This window comes from Tauraco erythrolophus, chromosome 12 (genome assembly GCF_009769465.1).
Source record: "Tauraco erythrolophus isolate bTauEry1 chromosome 12, bTauEry1.pri, whole genome shotgun sequence".
NCBI classification, from domain to species: domain Eukaryota; kingdom Metazoa; phylum Chordata; class Aves; order Musophagiformes; family Musophagidae; genus Tauraco; species Tauraco erythrolophus.
The window spans coordinates 15,883,889-15,898,897 of NC_141476.1; the positions used below are offsets into that span (position 1 = coordinate 15,883,889).

The window sequence follows — 15,009 nt, forward strand, 5'->3', positions numbered from 1 at the left end:
TTACTGTATAGTTAGCAATCGTTGCTAATGTTTTTCGACAAAACTCATTTCAAAATTAGTCATCACCATTTATTTTCAAATTGACTAAAATATAGAGGGAGGATAACGTATGTCAAAAGGTGTCAGGAAATGAACAGCCAAAGTTCTCAGTACTTCCTAGGGGAGAACACTACTTCCATGTCTGTAAAGTAAGTATGAAAGGAAAACCTTAGGAACAAGCAAAGTGTAAAATCTATGTTGCTGATTTATACAATAGAAATACCACACAAAGTAGGAAAAATAAGAGAGGTGAAAGATGCACTGAAATTACGGTAGGGCAGGAAGAACAAAAGAATAACAGTATCCGAAAGGTATTTTGTGGTGTACCTTCTGGTATTTTGATGGTTGGCTTGTTTGTTTTTTGCTTTGTTTTGCTGGGCAGGGTTTAAGCCAACGTCTGTAACTGAGTACTGAAGGCAGAAGGGCGACAATGCCTATTTCTGTTAGGGATGTCTCACTATTTTGGTAGCCTAAAGGAGGCTTAAAGCAGGGTTAAATACACACAACATAAGTGAGACTTGAGAATCAGACCTTGAATTTCCCGATTTATCTACGGATCAGGTACAAAATGAGAACTGTTAGTAACAGTTTGTCTGCACAGCCCCTCTATTGCCTCATCACTGACGCAGAGATACATGGAAGTGGTAAACAGTAGTTTAGTTTCCATGCCCATCAATTCCATCCAAGTTGAAAGACTGACAGGTCTACGCAGGCTAGATGCTCAGCTACTATTTGCAACAACTGAAAATCTGTCCCCTTAAATGTAAGTCACCATTACAAGAAATGTTACACACAGAGTTGGTATAACAAAGAAAGACCCAAAATGTCCATGCAAGTGTTTGAATAAACAAGGCATTTCAGGCAGTAAGCACAGCAAAACCTTCTTTCACAAGATTCTTCTGTTTTGAAGATTCTTTTAAATATTACTGTAATTGCTTTATATATGAAAAAATCTCTGGTTAGCACCTGCAAGTGCCTTAATTCTAATATCATGCTTCTCTTTATAAATCAGTTTTTAAAAATGAATATTGCTAGTCTTGCGTGATCTTCACAGCTTACAGTCACAGAGTTTGAAAGGAATGTCACTGAAAAGTATAGCAAACAATCTTTGATGATAGCCAAATTCAAGTATTAAAATTCCAAAGGGTTTAAGAAAAAAAAATATTACAAACTATTTCAGAAACAGTCTCAGATCTTCAGAAAAAATAGTTTTTATTTTAAAATGTCAGGGTCTTTTGCAAGAAATGCAAGGAATTTCCCTGTCTGGTAAAGGACTGACATGCTTGTCTTGTGCTGGGTGACTCGCATGTTGTTAGGAAACACAATGTTATCGCCACCTAATGAGGAACATTTTAGCACTTGTGATGACAACTGCAAAAGATGTGTGCAGAAGTCTTGCTTCATACACTCTTATTAAGAGCTGCCATGAAAACAGAGCTAGGCCCACTTTTGCAAGCATTACATGTGCAAAGTGTGTCACACTTGTTTCAAATTTATCATTCTAAAAGCAGTACCTATCATCCAGTTCCTCACAGAGTGTCACTCAGTGTCACACAAATGCTATTTGTTTTAACACATGCCAAATAATTTTTAAAAGAGTAAGTGTAAAGAAATATAATTTGAATTCAAGTCTACCCTGACTTGATGCATTAAGTTGCAGTAGGAAATACCTGCCCTTTTCAAACATGACTGTATGGAGAAAAACAAAGCACCAAGGAAAAAAAAAAAAATCTTGTCTCTATTAAAGCCAGTGTCAGTTCTGCTGACAACCGGCCAGGCTGGATGAGGCTTTGAGCAACCTGGTGTAGTGGAAGGTGTCCCTGTCCACAGCAGGGCATTGGAACTAGATGATCTTTAAGGTTCCTTCCAACCAAAACCATTCTGTGATTCTATAATTCTATTAGAAAATATATGTAACAGTTATATAAAGAATTTCAGGAAGACTCAGTATTTATAGAAAATTAGTCCATTGTTCTACCAATTTCTGGCTTAAAATTTCTGGCTTTCTGTGCATTCTCTAAAGTAACTTGATCAGATTTGTCAAGCCTCAATCTGAGCCACCATAGTGATTCTAGGACAGCAAGTAGTCAGTTGCTCCAAAAACTTCGTTGTAGGTAGGATTAAAATTAGATTTCCTAATTACTACAGTAGTGATTATGTCAAATCAATACATTTGCCAGTACTAAGAGAGCGTGGATTTGAAAATAACTATCATGCTCTATAACCTCTGTCCATCTCCATTGCGAGTGGGAAAGAAATTGAATAAAACACAAATTACAGAAACAGAACCATCAATAACAAGAGGAGATACAGTAAAGTTTGTTATGTTTTGTTAGATTCTACATTAGAAGTATTATACAAATGAACAGTAAATATTATCATCATCATAATGGTTCTAAGCTTACATTATTTATTACAAAGCTTGTAAAATACTTTGATTAATTTCTTCACACCTGAATTTAAAATATAGTTTTTCCCTGTTCTACCTGATTTTGAAAAAAAAAAAAAGTGCTATGCTTCAAACAGAACACAGACAAAAACACTTCAGTGGAAATTTCAGTGGACTAACAGCTATGCTTTAGGAAGGCAGAGCACCGCAGCACCACTCTGTTTCAGACATGCACTTCAAACAGCAGAGCTGCATGCACCAGTGTCTACATGCTGCAGATGTACGTCTTTGCTAGAGAAAACGCACACAATACGTGTTTTCAAAAACTAACACGGCAAATGCAGTACTGGCACAAAAGAAAGTTCAGCTGCAAATCAGAACACGTTTTACCGTGTTTGTTGGAAGAACGGCCAAAGCAGCGAAGTCTGCTTTTCTTCTTTTCTTCCATTAAGTCAGCCACCGTCACCCCTGGTGTCACGCACATGCAATCCCAGCGTGTGCACAGCAGGTGGCAGCGGTTGCAACGCGAAAAACAAAAACGTGTCCACATACAAAACACAAGCGACGTTAGGTAAAACTAACTGCAATCACCGGCAGCCTAACACATCAGAGCTAAAGCCCTCGCCTCTCCCTGCTTTTGAGCTAAATTCGCAATGTTTTGCAGTCAAAGGAAGTTTTTCATTGACCTCGGGGTAACTAGTTATTGGTTCATAATAAAGATTTACGACTGTCGCTAAAGGCGTATTTACAATCCTAGTAGTTAAAAGATATTCCATTATGGAACAGCACTGAATACCTGCCCGCTATCAGCAACAGACAGATGCACAAATACATGGAGTTCATACATAACTTACTTGACTTAATGACTTTTCTGGTCAGAAATGTTAAAATGCTGGGGATGCAGGAACCTAAACTACATTTTTAAAGTATTACATAAGAAGCTACTAATCACTAATTTAATCGCCTTTGAAATCTGTACTTTTCCTGCCATAGAGAGATCTGCTGTATCCCAAACCCAGAGCTATTCCACATCGTTGAAGAGCATTATGGTGATCTTCCATCACCATACGCCAGCAGTAATCTTGATCCCCCAGAAGTTTAGGTATTCAAAGTAGGTACATAGCTGCCTAGAAGCCTGCAAATGATTATTCTGCCTATCTTGGGACCTACCTTATGCTTCAAAGACGGTTCTAGAAACACATCACCAGTATATTTGGACTAAATTTATTTCCTAAGCTTACTACTCAAGATTATTAACCTGGTGATAAGTAGTTAAATTTCACCTGACTTCCAAACAGGTAGCTCATTACCATAACTATGCTCCTAACCCAAAAACTTCCAACGTAATAACTGGACAGAGAGCTTGTGTTGTGTCTTATCACACCTCCCTGTGCAATGCGATACGCAGCAGAACACGTCCTGAATGCAAGAAGGCGGAGCAATTCAGCAACCCTTCCTCCTTTACACCCTGTTACAGTTGATATCAAAAACTAAATTCCAAGCCACACATTTAAGCACACGTGCACAAAACCAGGGGAGTGCTAGGAGACTAGCCATTTGCTGGAAATTTCCAGTCAAAATTCATATGCATGCCTGAAATTAAATTCTGGGGATTGCTTTGAAGTTCTTTTAATTATTTTCCTTCTCCTATTTCACTCTGCAAATCTCCACCAACCCCTTAACTTACCCTAAAAACTATATCTAAGTTAACAGCTGACAGACAAAAGCTCTCTCAAACTCACCAACTATGCAAACAAGTCTTTTTGATTCATGAAAGCCCTACATGACTTAGAGGTTGCTTAAGCATATGGTTCTTTTGCAGCATAGTAACAAACATGCAATGTGAACAGGATACAAAAACTTCCTGGGATTTCACCTGCAGACTTGCAAACCAAGTCCATCAGCACCATAGCTGACAGCATGGCTGTCCAACGCTCCATGTCATCACTTTACAATTCTGCATGGCAGTCTTGTACAAAGTGTATTTACTCCATAAAATGTGCAATCTTTACTCCACGGTCTTAGAGTTTTATACTGATACTCAAACCCACAGTTTATATATTCCTTCACACAACATTAGTAGCAATAATCGAGTATAGTGAACTCTGGCTTTTTTGCTCTGCTCTAGATAAAAACTCTAGTTGTACTACAGATTTGCATACAAACATTAATTATTCCTTTCTGGGTGATGCTGGCATCAACATCAATCCACAAATTGCTTTCCAGCCTCTCATAAAATTGTCTTGTTTCCTTCCAGATTCATCTACTGCTTTTATTGCAAACTAAACAACTAATAAAATTCTGAACTAAAAAATATAAAGATTTTTAAAATCTTAACTACATGCATTATGGAGATAAGTTTAAAAATAGATACCTCAATATCAAACCACATAATTTTCACTATTTACTACTTCTGAAAAGTACTGTGGTTTAAAGGAACAGTTTACAATAAACTAGCAGCACTAAAAGAAAAAGAACAGTAAAAATGTATTATTTCAACACAGAAGATAATATTCTGAGTTGCCTTTGACAAACCACTTGTAGATACATTTTCATACGGTATCGAAATGAATAAATATCATGACTTTCAGAGTATCACATGAATAATAAGGTGCTATTTAGTGTTAGCATATATACTGAAATTTGGACTTCAATCTTATGTTTAGCATTAAACCATAAACCACATTCTGAATCCATGTTCTCATTTATTTACAGCACTAAAAGTTCTTATAAAAATTTTAACCACTACTATGTAAACATGGCTAAGAGGCTAAAATGACCTCTACTAAATTGTAACATTAAAATACCACTGTTACTCAAAATTTCTGACATAGAAAAATCAATTATAACTTTATGATTGTTGCAATATCATGAAATTAACTTGTTCCTTTGCATTAGGACTCAGGTCAGCAGCACTGGAGGGCTGCCACAGCACAAGTTCTCTCTCCCATAACATGCTATACAATACTGTTGAATAATACACTGTAAGTGGTAATTATATTTCTTGGTGTCAAACAAAAATCCCACAAGATTTCATTTATTTTACACACAGTTAATACATCTAGTAAAAAAGATTTTTTTTTTCCTTGAATATCAGAAAGAAAGATCCAGAACGTCATTTCCATACTTTGAACTCAAAAAAATCTTCACTATTAGCACAAGATTATTTATTGACTGTAGTTTTGGCCCTATCTTCTAAGCTTTTTGTATCGTGATTCCAACTGCACACACCCTACAGGCAAACACATATTCTTCTTGACTAAGGACTTAGGATTCTACTGAGCGGCACGCAGCTTGTATGCACTAACTTTTTACAGAACACAAATAAAGCAAAGTTTTTAAATCTCGGTAGCAATTGAGTGGAGACAATGATTTGCACATGTCATTGTAAGATTCTGAATTATCTTCCATGACTAAGTATCACTACGTTAACCGACACGATTGCTCTGCTAACGAACACTTTTGTAAACTGGAAATCAGAAAGCGACACCAGATAGGCTGCATTCACCCCAGTAAAACACCCTTAAAAGCAGTCAAACTGTCTCACACAGAAGTAATATACAGTAAAGGACACATACTGTTCCGCTTGCCTTCTTCATCAACCTCTTCATCATTCTCTGGATCAATGTCTTCTGCCTGTGTAATCCAGTCTAAATATCCCTTTAGATCTTCTTCAAGCTGCTGCTTTTCACGTAGTTTCTGAAAGTCCCCTCTGGCCTTGGCTTTTTCCTCTTTCCTTGGAAAATTCTCTATCGAATTCAGATAAAGCAGAAAAAAATACTGATTGTCAAACTCCCAGGCGTTTTGACCTAGGTCTTGACATTGCAGAATAACACTAACATAGAAAAACGAACTGAACAAACTACACCGAAGATGTGAGAGCTTCTTTGAGAACAAGACAGTGGTACAAAGAAGTCATGGCAAATCCCTATAATATTACATAAAACTTTCAGAGCGTTTTATGATTTAATCAAAAATTAAGCAGTATTCTTAACTCTTCCCACATCAGAAGAGTGTTGTGCCCCAAAACCCCCCCCCCCCCTTTAGTTATATGCTTTTCTATATAGATTTTAAAATCAGTTTATCTAATAGCTATGAAGAGAAATTGACTTGCAGTAATAAGTAATTTCAGAGGTGAGTATTAGTTTCAGTGAACAGGAAATTCTGGCAGCCAGTTCTAAAATCCTTCCTCTTCCAGCCACCATTTATGGCCTTGTCCAAACATAGTAATTTCAGCGCATGTGTGATAGTTTGATGTGTGGGGGGGTGTTCTGGTGGCAGGGGAGGGGATTTGCTCCCTGTGCCACCAGATCTGAGTCCCATGCCCCCCCGGGGAGGTTGAGCCAAGGCGGCGCCTCTGCGAATGGCCCTATTTAAGTTGGGACAAAGGGGCGGGAAAGGCTTTTTTGCTCAGGAGCGAGGAGAGAGCAGGAGGGCGCTGCCCTCGCTCCCGGCTCCCGGCCGAGCGGCCGCTCGGGCCCGGGCCGGCGCCATGTGCTCAAGATGGCGCCGGGGGAGCCGCATGGGGGACTCGGTAAGCGCCCCACTCCCGGGGTGCCCACCGGCCGAGCTTCCCCAGAGAGGATTAATATCTAAGAGAAAACAACCACAACGACCGGGTCAGCAAGATGGAGCAGGAGGAGGTGTGCTGGAGCTGAGGCTTCCCTTGCAAATCGGTGTGAGATGGCAGGCGGCCCCCCTGCAGCCAGGGTGTACTCGGCGGAGCAGCGACCCACTCGTGGCCTGTGGAGAAACCCACGTCGGGAAGGAGATGCCTGAGCCCAGGAGAGGTCGTGGAGCAGGGGATGCGCGACCAGGTACTGTTGATAATGGGGCATGGAATGCACGACGAGGTCGTGGAGGCATCTGGAGACCGTGGGGACGACCCACGCCGACGCGAGTGGCAGCAGCTCCCTAAGAGGCCGAGACTGGTAAAGCCCGAACTGGTGCGATCCATGGGGAGGATTGCAATCCTGCGGGCAGGACTTACTTTGGAAAAGTTTGGGGACTTTTTCTTTGTGAGTAGGGGATCCACCGAAGCAAGGGAAAAATGGTGTAAAGGCTCCTCCTCCTTTAAGAAAGGAGCGGCAGTGAACAACATGGATGAACTGACCTGTACTCCCCATTCCCTGTCTCCCTGCGCCGCTGGGGGGAAGACAGAGCCAGGAACGAAAGGAAAATAGGGGGTGGGGAGGTGTTGTTTTAAGATCGGGCCTTGTTTCTCTTTCTCCTCTCAAGTAACCGGTTTCGTTCCCTTTTGTCTTTTGTTTAGTAACTGTTAATAAATTGTTTTTGTTTTATGAAGAAAGCCTGAGTCATGTTTTGCCCGAGACCATGTTTGGTGGTGCTCCCTTTTTTTTGTCTCGACCCTCAGTCCAAAAACCACGACAGCATGGTTCAAAGAATTCCACTAATAAGTGCACTCTTAATTACATCATGCATAGACACCTGTGCTGTTTCAGACACGGATGTTTGGTCCTTTTGCTCTTCGTAACAGCACCTAGAAATCCTGTTCTTACAGATGGGAAACGCATCCTTATATAAACTGAATCCTTGGTCTCACTGCCCCAGTCTCAGACAAGGTATTTGACTGTCTGTCTAGTTTAGTTTTGAGTCAATCCCTAAATTATCACAGAATGATAATTAAAATAATTAAGTCCTGCTCTTTGAGAAGGAGGCTGGATAAAATGGCCCACTGAGGTCTCTTCCAACCTGAATTATGCCATGAATCTATGATTCCCTTAATGATATGCACTCAAGACAATTACCAAATAAATTCTGCACTGCACCATTTCACACGCCAACATTATTACAACATTTGGTGTGATACACAGCTCCAAAAGCATAACTCCCTTCACTAGAAGGATCAAACATTTCCGATTTATCTGAGTATCAATATGTATGATTAGCAGTAGACAAGCATCTTTTGAACTGTATTGTAACTATGTATCGATTCAGTATTTAAAATTAGCTTGTTCTGAATTATTAATCTCACAATAGGGCTGAAATTAAACCTAAAAACGGCTACAGTAATTTCTTTTACTATGAATTTGCAGTTTAAATTTGCTCTTTATTTATTGTGACTTTTCACTTGAAAATGTTCCCTAACTAATACACTCTCAAGGGAAAATTCATTAAAGTACTCATAATATCCTTTTCCACATTAAAAAAATAGGAAATTAGTGTAAGACTTGCAAAATATTTTAACAAAGTGAACACAATTACCAATATAATGTCACCCTGCTAACAATACATAGCAGAATAACAGAAAAATAGAAAAATCTCATAATTTTTCAAGATAGTATTTCAGTTCAGTGGCAGATGTGATTCATTTGAAATTGCAAAGATAGAACCTCTCTTTTTTTTATTGTTTTATCTGCAGCCTTCAAACACATCTTTAAACACTAAACCCTTCCTTCGACATTAGTAAATTTGAGAGTTAAGCTTTTCACATGCAACCATACAGATTTATTTTTTTTTAATATTATGTTGTCAACGCTAAAAAGCTTACAAAAATCTAAGAGGTAGGCACTACGCTTTTTACAGTTGAGGACTTAATTCAACAAAAATTTGGTTTGGCATGTAGAGATCACCCTGTTCCATCTGATGGCACTGTAACGAAGCTGAAGAATGCAGCGCTTGCTTTGCATTTGCTACCCTTCACCTAGCATCCAAGGACAAGGTCCTCCAAAAGGCCATCTCTTCAGAAAAATGCTCATGAAAGAGAGAGCTCAACAGATCTCTCTGAAGCATAGCAGCATTTTAAAAAACAAAACAAAACAAAAAGGTTTCATTGTTTTGGCAGATGATGTCAGAAGCCTATAATAAATTGTTTGGGTTACGGAAGGCTGTGTTTAAGCTCCTCTCAGAGAGACTGTTCTTTACCTCCGATTGAGGCAACATACTCGTGACTCTCATTCCATAGGCAGTATTTTTGAAAAAAAGGCCTATTGTGGCATAGGTATGAAATCAGAAGCAACAAGCCTCGCTAGCTTTCCTAAGTATTCGTGTTGTGTTCAGTTGAGCCCTTGAGGCGTTTTTCCTTAGGGTGAAGGATGTGTGATCTGTGTGGGTACAGCAAAACGAAAGCTGCTGTTATTACATGGAGCGAAGTGCGAGAAATCATTTAAAAATGAAACCGTTGGCAGGGCTGATACTTTCAACAGCACTTCACCCATGACTGAATCACTTTTTAACTTTGACTTACATTAAAATGGCTGCACACAGAGAAGAATTAAACACAGGTTTTTCACACACACAGCTGACTATGACCTTCCCCTTTAATACTCCCCAGAAGTCAGACATTGTCTTGGTAAATGCTGCTGCAATTTATCAGTAGGGGGAGATACAATGGTGCTTAATTTCTACGATATCTAAAAGCTTTACTTTTATTTTAAAGTCTGCTTGTAAGGAAGTATAACACCTGAGAAGACTGCATTTTCTTTAGGGGAAGAAGGAATCTGGCTCCATGGTATGTTTTTCTATCACAGTCACAATGAAGCGACATCCCTCAGACACACATATGTACATATTCCTTTTACTGAAATCATGAATAAGGAAACGGAATTAAATGTAATTGGAATGTAATGAGTTTCCTGTTAGCAGAACAAAGGCACTTTTTTCTAAGAAACAAGAATTTATTTGAAAAAAGATGAAGAGGGTGAGATGAGGGAGAGACATTGGCTCTTCAAAGTTTCTGACATAGACATTTAGACAAGATATTGGAATATTTAGACAAAAATACATAGACATCAGCTGATCTGGAAGGAGGAGTAAGACAGCTGCTTTTGCAGCATTTCATGGCTATGGAGAGCACAGTCTGGGTCCAGAGCAGAAAGCAAAAGCTTTTGGCTATGTAGGCAGCATAGGTACTGACCTGGTTAGACAAATGCCCTGAACTGGCCTCCCTGTCATCAACCCAGTGCTGAGTTCAGAAGTCTATGAAGCCGACAGGCTTAGGAAGTGGCACATTAATCGTGGCAAGTAGACTTAGGCTCTGCAAATATTTGGTTTCACAAACGCCTGTGCTAAGAGCTAACTTCAAAATACATATTTCATTCTGGTTTGATAAAGCAACCTGGATCTGGCATTTGAAAGTGTACAGCTGGGGGGGTGGGGTTTGTTCATTGACTAAACTGACAAAAAATGTATTCAAAGGGCTGTTGGGACTGTGCTGGCATTCGTAAGGGTCTCTCCACTAAAACGTGACTTAAATCAGTCTCCACTCAAGCTGCAAACTGAAAAGTCTGGAGGAACTACTCTGATTTGAAACCAGCATATGTGAAATGAGAATCAGGCCTATTGCCTGCAAAATTTCAGTTTAAAAATAAAACTGATTTAAGTACTTTTCATAAAGCATAAGACTCAATGAACATGTTTTTGTCCAAATTTCAACAAGAAAAAGCCAAGCTCACTACTACTGTCTCATATTTTAAAGGATAGTATGTATGCTCCAAAATTAAGACTTGAGGCTAGCAGGGCTAGAAAGAGCTTTTTGCAAATCTCTGCTTCTGAAGAATCTTATAAGCAGACCTACATAACTTGTGTAACACCTTGTATAATTACCTGTTTGCCTTCAAAAATATCTTTTCTTCAAAACAGTTTATTGCTACCTACATGGAGGCAATTCAGTTTTTATTTCACTGCAAATGCAAATAAATCAGACAACTCAGCCCTAGTCATCCTGATTCTGATCTAGTTAAACATGACTAAAAATTGCAGCATATGACAATATCCAGTAAATCGAGTAAAGCTTCAAATTGCAGCCATAGTGTAAATAACTCGGTCAATTGCACCTGCAGCAGAAAGGAGACATTACTTGCAAAGTAAAGCATAATATGGAGACTCACCTACATAATCTAACTTATTTTTAGTGATAACTAACCTACTATATAAAATGCAAGTTTTATTTCTATTGCTCAAAATTCCTTGTCTCCTTGCAGAAAGATGATCTCAGTTCTCTGTTTAGGCATAACACCATCAATGATTGTTGAGGCAGAAGCATATAAAATGCAGGTTTGAGTTCATGCTTCGATAGTCTGGGGTAATAATTTTCATGCTAGGTTTTCTTTCTTCAACAGAGTGAAATAACTCCTGCTGCTATGCATCAGTTGGGAATGGCTTGGTGCAACTGGGTGGAGGTGGCAGCAGGGAGCACCTGCTGGGACTCAATTACAGCTCTCCGGTTCTCACACCTTAATTTGAGGCAGTCATATTAACCAAAACTCCTAAGATGACAATTTGTTCACATGTGAGTATCTGGTGTACTGACCCTTCTCTCTGTAATTCACAGACGTAATAACTAAAGAGACTCCTATGCTGGCCTCCTATCAGCTGAAAGTTCTTCCATGCTAAAGGCTATACACTTCTCATACGGGAGCTTGTGCAGCAACATGAGTGTTGCTGTATCTCCTGTGCATCACTACACATTGAGGATAGGAAATAAACAGTTGCTTTTGATGTCTAAGCATAAACCAGGACACTAATTCCTCGTTGGCCATATTACTGCCCTTTTGTGCCACTGCAAACTCAGTAAGAGAGAATTTTTCTACCGCAGTACACAACTTGGTGTACACAGGTCTGGTACGTGGAAAGTGTTCTGCTAATGCTGTATGTACCACCCAGACACCCGAGGCTCTCGTTTACTCACAGAGAACAGCCACACAGTAACACAAATGTACTCACAGGAGTACAGTGTTGGCCATCAGATACACAGAGGAGGTTTCACACAGTGGTAACCATACCAACCAGCAAACGAGCAGAATCAAATCAGAAAACTCAAACTGCTTAAACTGTGCAGATAAGCACAGACAGCAGCTCACAGCTGGGTGTAATGTGTAACAGATGTAGAGACATAAAAGAGGTTAAGTAACATCACAACTTTAATTACTGGAGATTTGTATACATCATTGATACCCCTTTTATAAATAATAAAAACTCATTGCTGAACGCTGTAGAATTATTTCTGCAGCACAAAAAATTCTTGCAGGAATTTTCCTTGAGCAAGGAGCACTGGGTTCTTGACAGGGAAATGCAAATTGTTATTATCTACCCATAGTTATTTCTATATAGTTCATTAGCAATTGACAAAATGTATATTCAACAGCTCCAGCACAACCTCTGAGTAGCAGAGGACCTGTAAAGCATTATTGTGCCAAAGTGCACATGAATGCAACGGGCTCATTTGTGGGAACAGAAAGCTAGGAAACAATTTGGTAGAGCAACAAAACTGAGATCTGATGTTTTGGACTGTTATTACATCCGCATAACAAGATGTGCTCTTTCTGTCTTAAGTAGAGACCTGTTTTGCTCAGGACACACTGGATTTCTTAGAGGAAGAACTGGCAGTACCAAGGGTAGGACCATACTCCAGGGCGCATTCACCCCACCATCGTGATGCGCACTGTCAACACACTTTTTTGAAACTGATGTTGTTACCTGGCAGGAGCTCATCAGCAAGCATCTCACAGGACTAACCCCTAAGAAGGTTTGGTGTGATAAGTTCAAATAGGACTGAAATAAAACCAGTTCCCTTCAAGCTCTTATTCAAGAGTGCTGAACTAGTCACATTGAGTTTTGTGTTTCTGTCCAAAGCAGCTGGTTAGCGTTACTGCTGCATACAGCTGAAAGTATTTGCTGATTTGCTATTGTTAGTATATTTGATTGATCAGTCAAGGATAATATTTCCTCATTTTATATCTATTTGTGTTGGAGATTTATTTTTACCAGCAATCAAAAGAACCTGCTTTAGCTCATAACTCGCTGAGATTGAGAGCTGAAGTCCCTCTCCTCTTTTGAATGTATATCCTGTTTATCTATATGAGGGAGTTAAATTTTTTTATCCATATCTCATGTTTGGTTTTTTTTTACTAAGCTTTTCCTCTGTTGTGAAAAGGAAAACTGTCAAAAACCAGTTAATTTCCCTTTTGCTGAAAGACTACGGATGACAGTTCACTGCGTTTCCTATTTGATGCATCATTATTCAAGTGTCTTTTTCTATGATTTTTTCCATATATACAGCAGACAACAGTTCTTAGATGTATAAGCTGATCTGTGCCAACGTATTTTATATAACACTAATTGACAGATACTGCTGTGAGATCAGCATAAATGAGTACGTACCCTTAGCTTTTAGAAGCACTATGTACATACGTTGCGAATACTACTGTGTGGAAGAAATGGAAAATAACATTCTCTTAGTAACCCACAAGACTCGTATGTAGGATGGATGGATGTAAGGACATGTCAAAGCTTATGCTGTGGTGTACTTTAAGGCAATAAATTCAATTTACGGAGATTTATTAAATTGTGTATGAAAGGTCTTATTTGTTCCTATTGCTACCCAAGGAAATACTCATGCCTTGAGCAGAAAATGCCATCAGCGGAAACCATCCATCCCCTAATGATAAGGACTATCTTGAGGTATAGATTATCATGCATCATCAAAAGCTATGCCTTTTGATAAATAAGTCATGAAGTTTTATAATCTACTATTTTCTCTGATCATAGTAAAACAGTTTAATGCATGCTGAATTACTGGCATATTTATTTTAATTTTCAACACAATGGTTCTTCCAGGGTGGATGAGTACCTCTCAATTCCCTTACTTTTTTAAGGTTTAGCTCTATTTATTAACTTTCTAATAACCGTAACTTTGTAATTTCTAACTTAACTTTCTAATTTCAGCTCACTGTCTCGTGCCCCAGTAGTCAAGATCTGCCCTAGTCTTTATCCTGGAATATTTGGAGGAGGCCTGTCCTCAGCTCCCCATTTCTGTGCCTAGTATTTCATGACTTTGGAGAAGACAGGTCCAGTTAATGCTTGTTACACACATGGTGTGTAACCAAAGCTACATGTAAAAGCAAACTCCTGAAGCAGTTCACCACCCTTCACAAAGCTAGAATTGCTGGGCAGCTCCTCACTGGCATTTTCTGTGCTACTCCATCAAGTGTGAAACTTCCCCAAAGACACACTGTCTAATCCTTGCATCATAATAAGAGGAATTTTTACAAAGGAAAAATAGCTGCTCTGGTATCTCTTACAGACTGAACCCACTCCCTGCTGCTGGCTCAAATACATAGCAATCAAAAGAGTGTGACCATGTCATGATCACCCTGTGATTTCTAGGAGTTAAAACAATTAGAGCTACATAGAACTTAAAATTTGTAATGTGAATGATCAAAACACAGATCAGCCCAAGATAATGAAAACGCAAAAGTATCTGAACACATCTCCAGCAGCTTTCCCAGGAGCTGCAAGCATTTTGCTTCGAATAATATTGAAAGAATTAAAAAATCATAGAATCATAAAAAATGCAGTCTTATTGTGAAAGATCAGCTGGTAGGTGTCCAGCTAGATTCCTAAGAAATTTACTGTGCTGAAAGAAATTAAAACATGCATGTGTTTTGAACCACTCTTACAACACATTTCCAGATACATTTCTCGAGCTGGGTCCAGAGCCAATTTTTCCAATATGTTTATGGAGGAGCTGTTTGTCAAGTCTGCTCTCAGGCCAGAGCCTACAGCCTTCTTCAGAGCCCTCTGTTGAAGTTGGACCAAGAGCCATCACTACAGCCCTTCCT

At 39.2% G+C, this 15,009-nt stretch overlaps 1 protein-coding gene across 1 annotated transcript in view; it reads right to left on the reverse strand.

The window, feature by feature from the left end:
* The window catches only part of CACNA1D (calcium voltage-gated channel subunit alpha1 D), a 184,124-nt gene that overhangs the window by 82,711 nt on the left and 86,404 nt on the right, over positions 1-15,009 (reverse strand). The window contains 1 exon segment of the mRNA XM_086619049.1: positions 6,007-6,175. Coding sequence (XP_086475175.1) covers positions 6,007-6,175 — 169 coding nt within the window.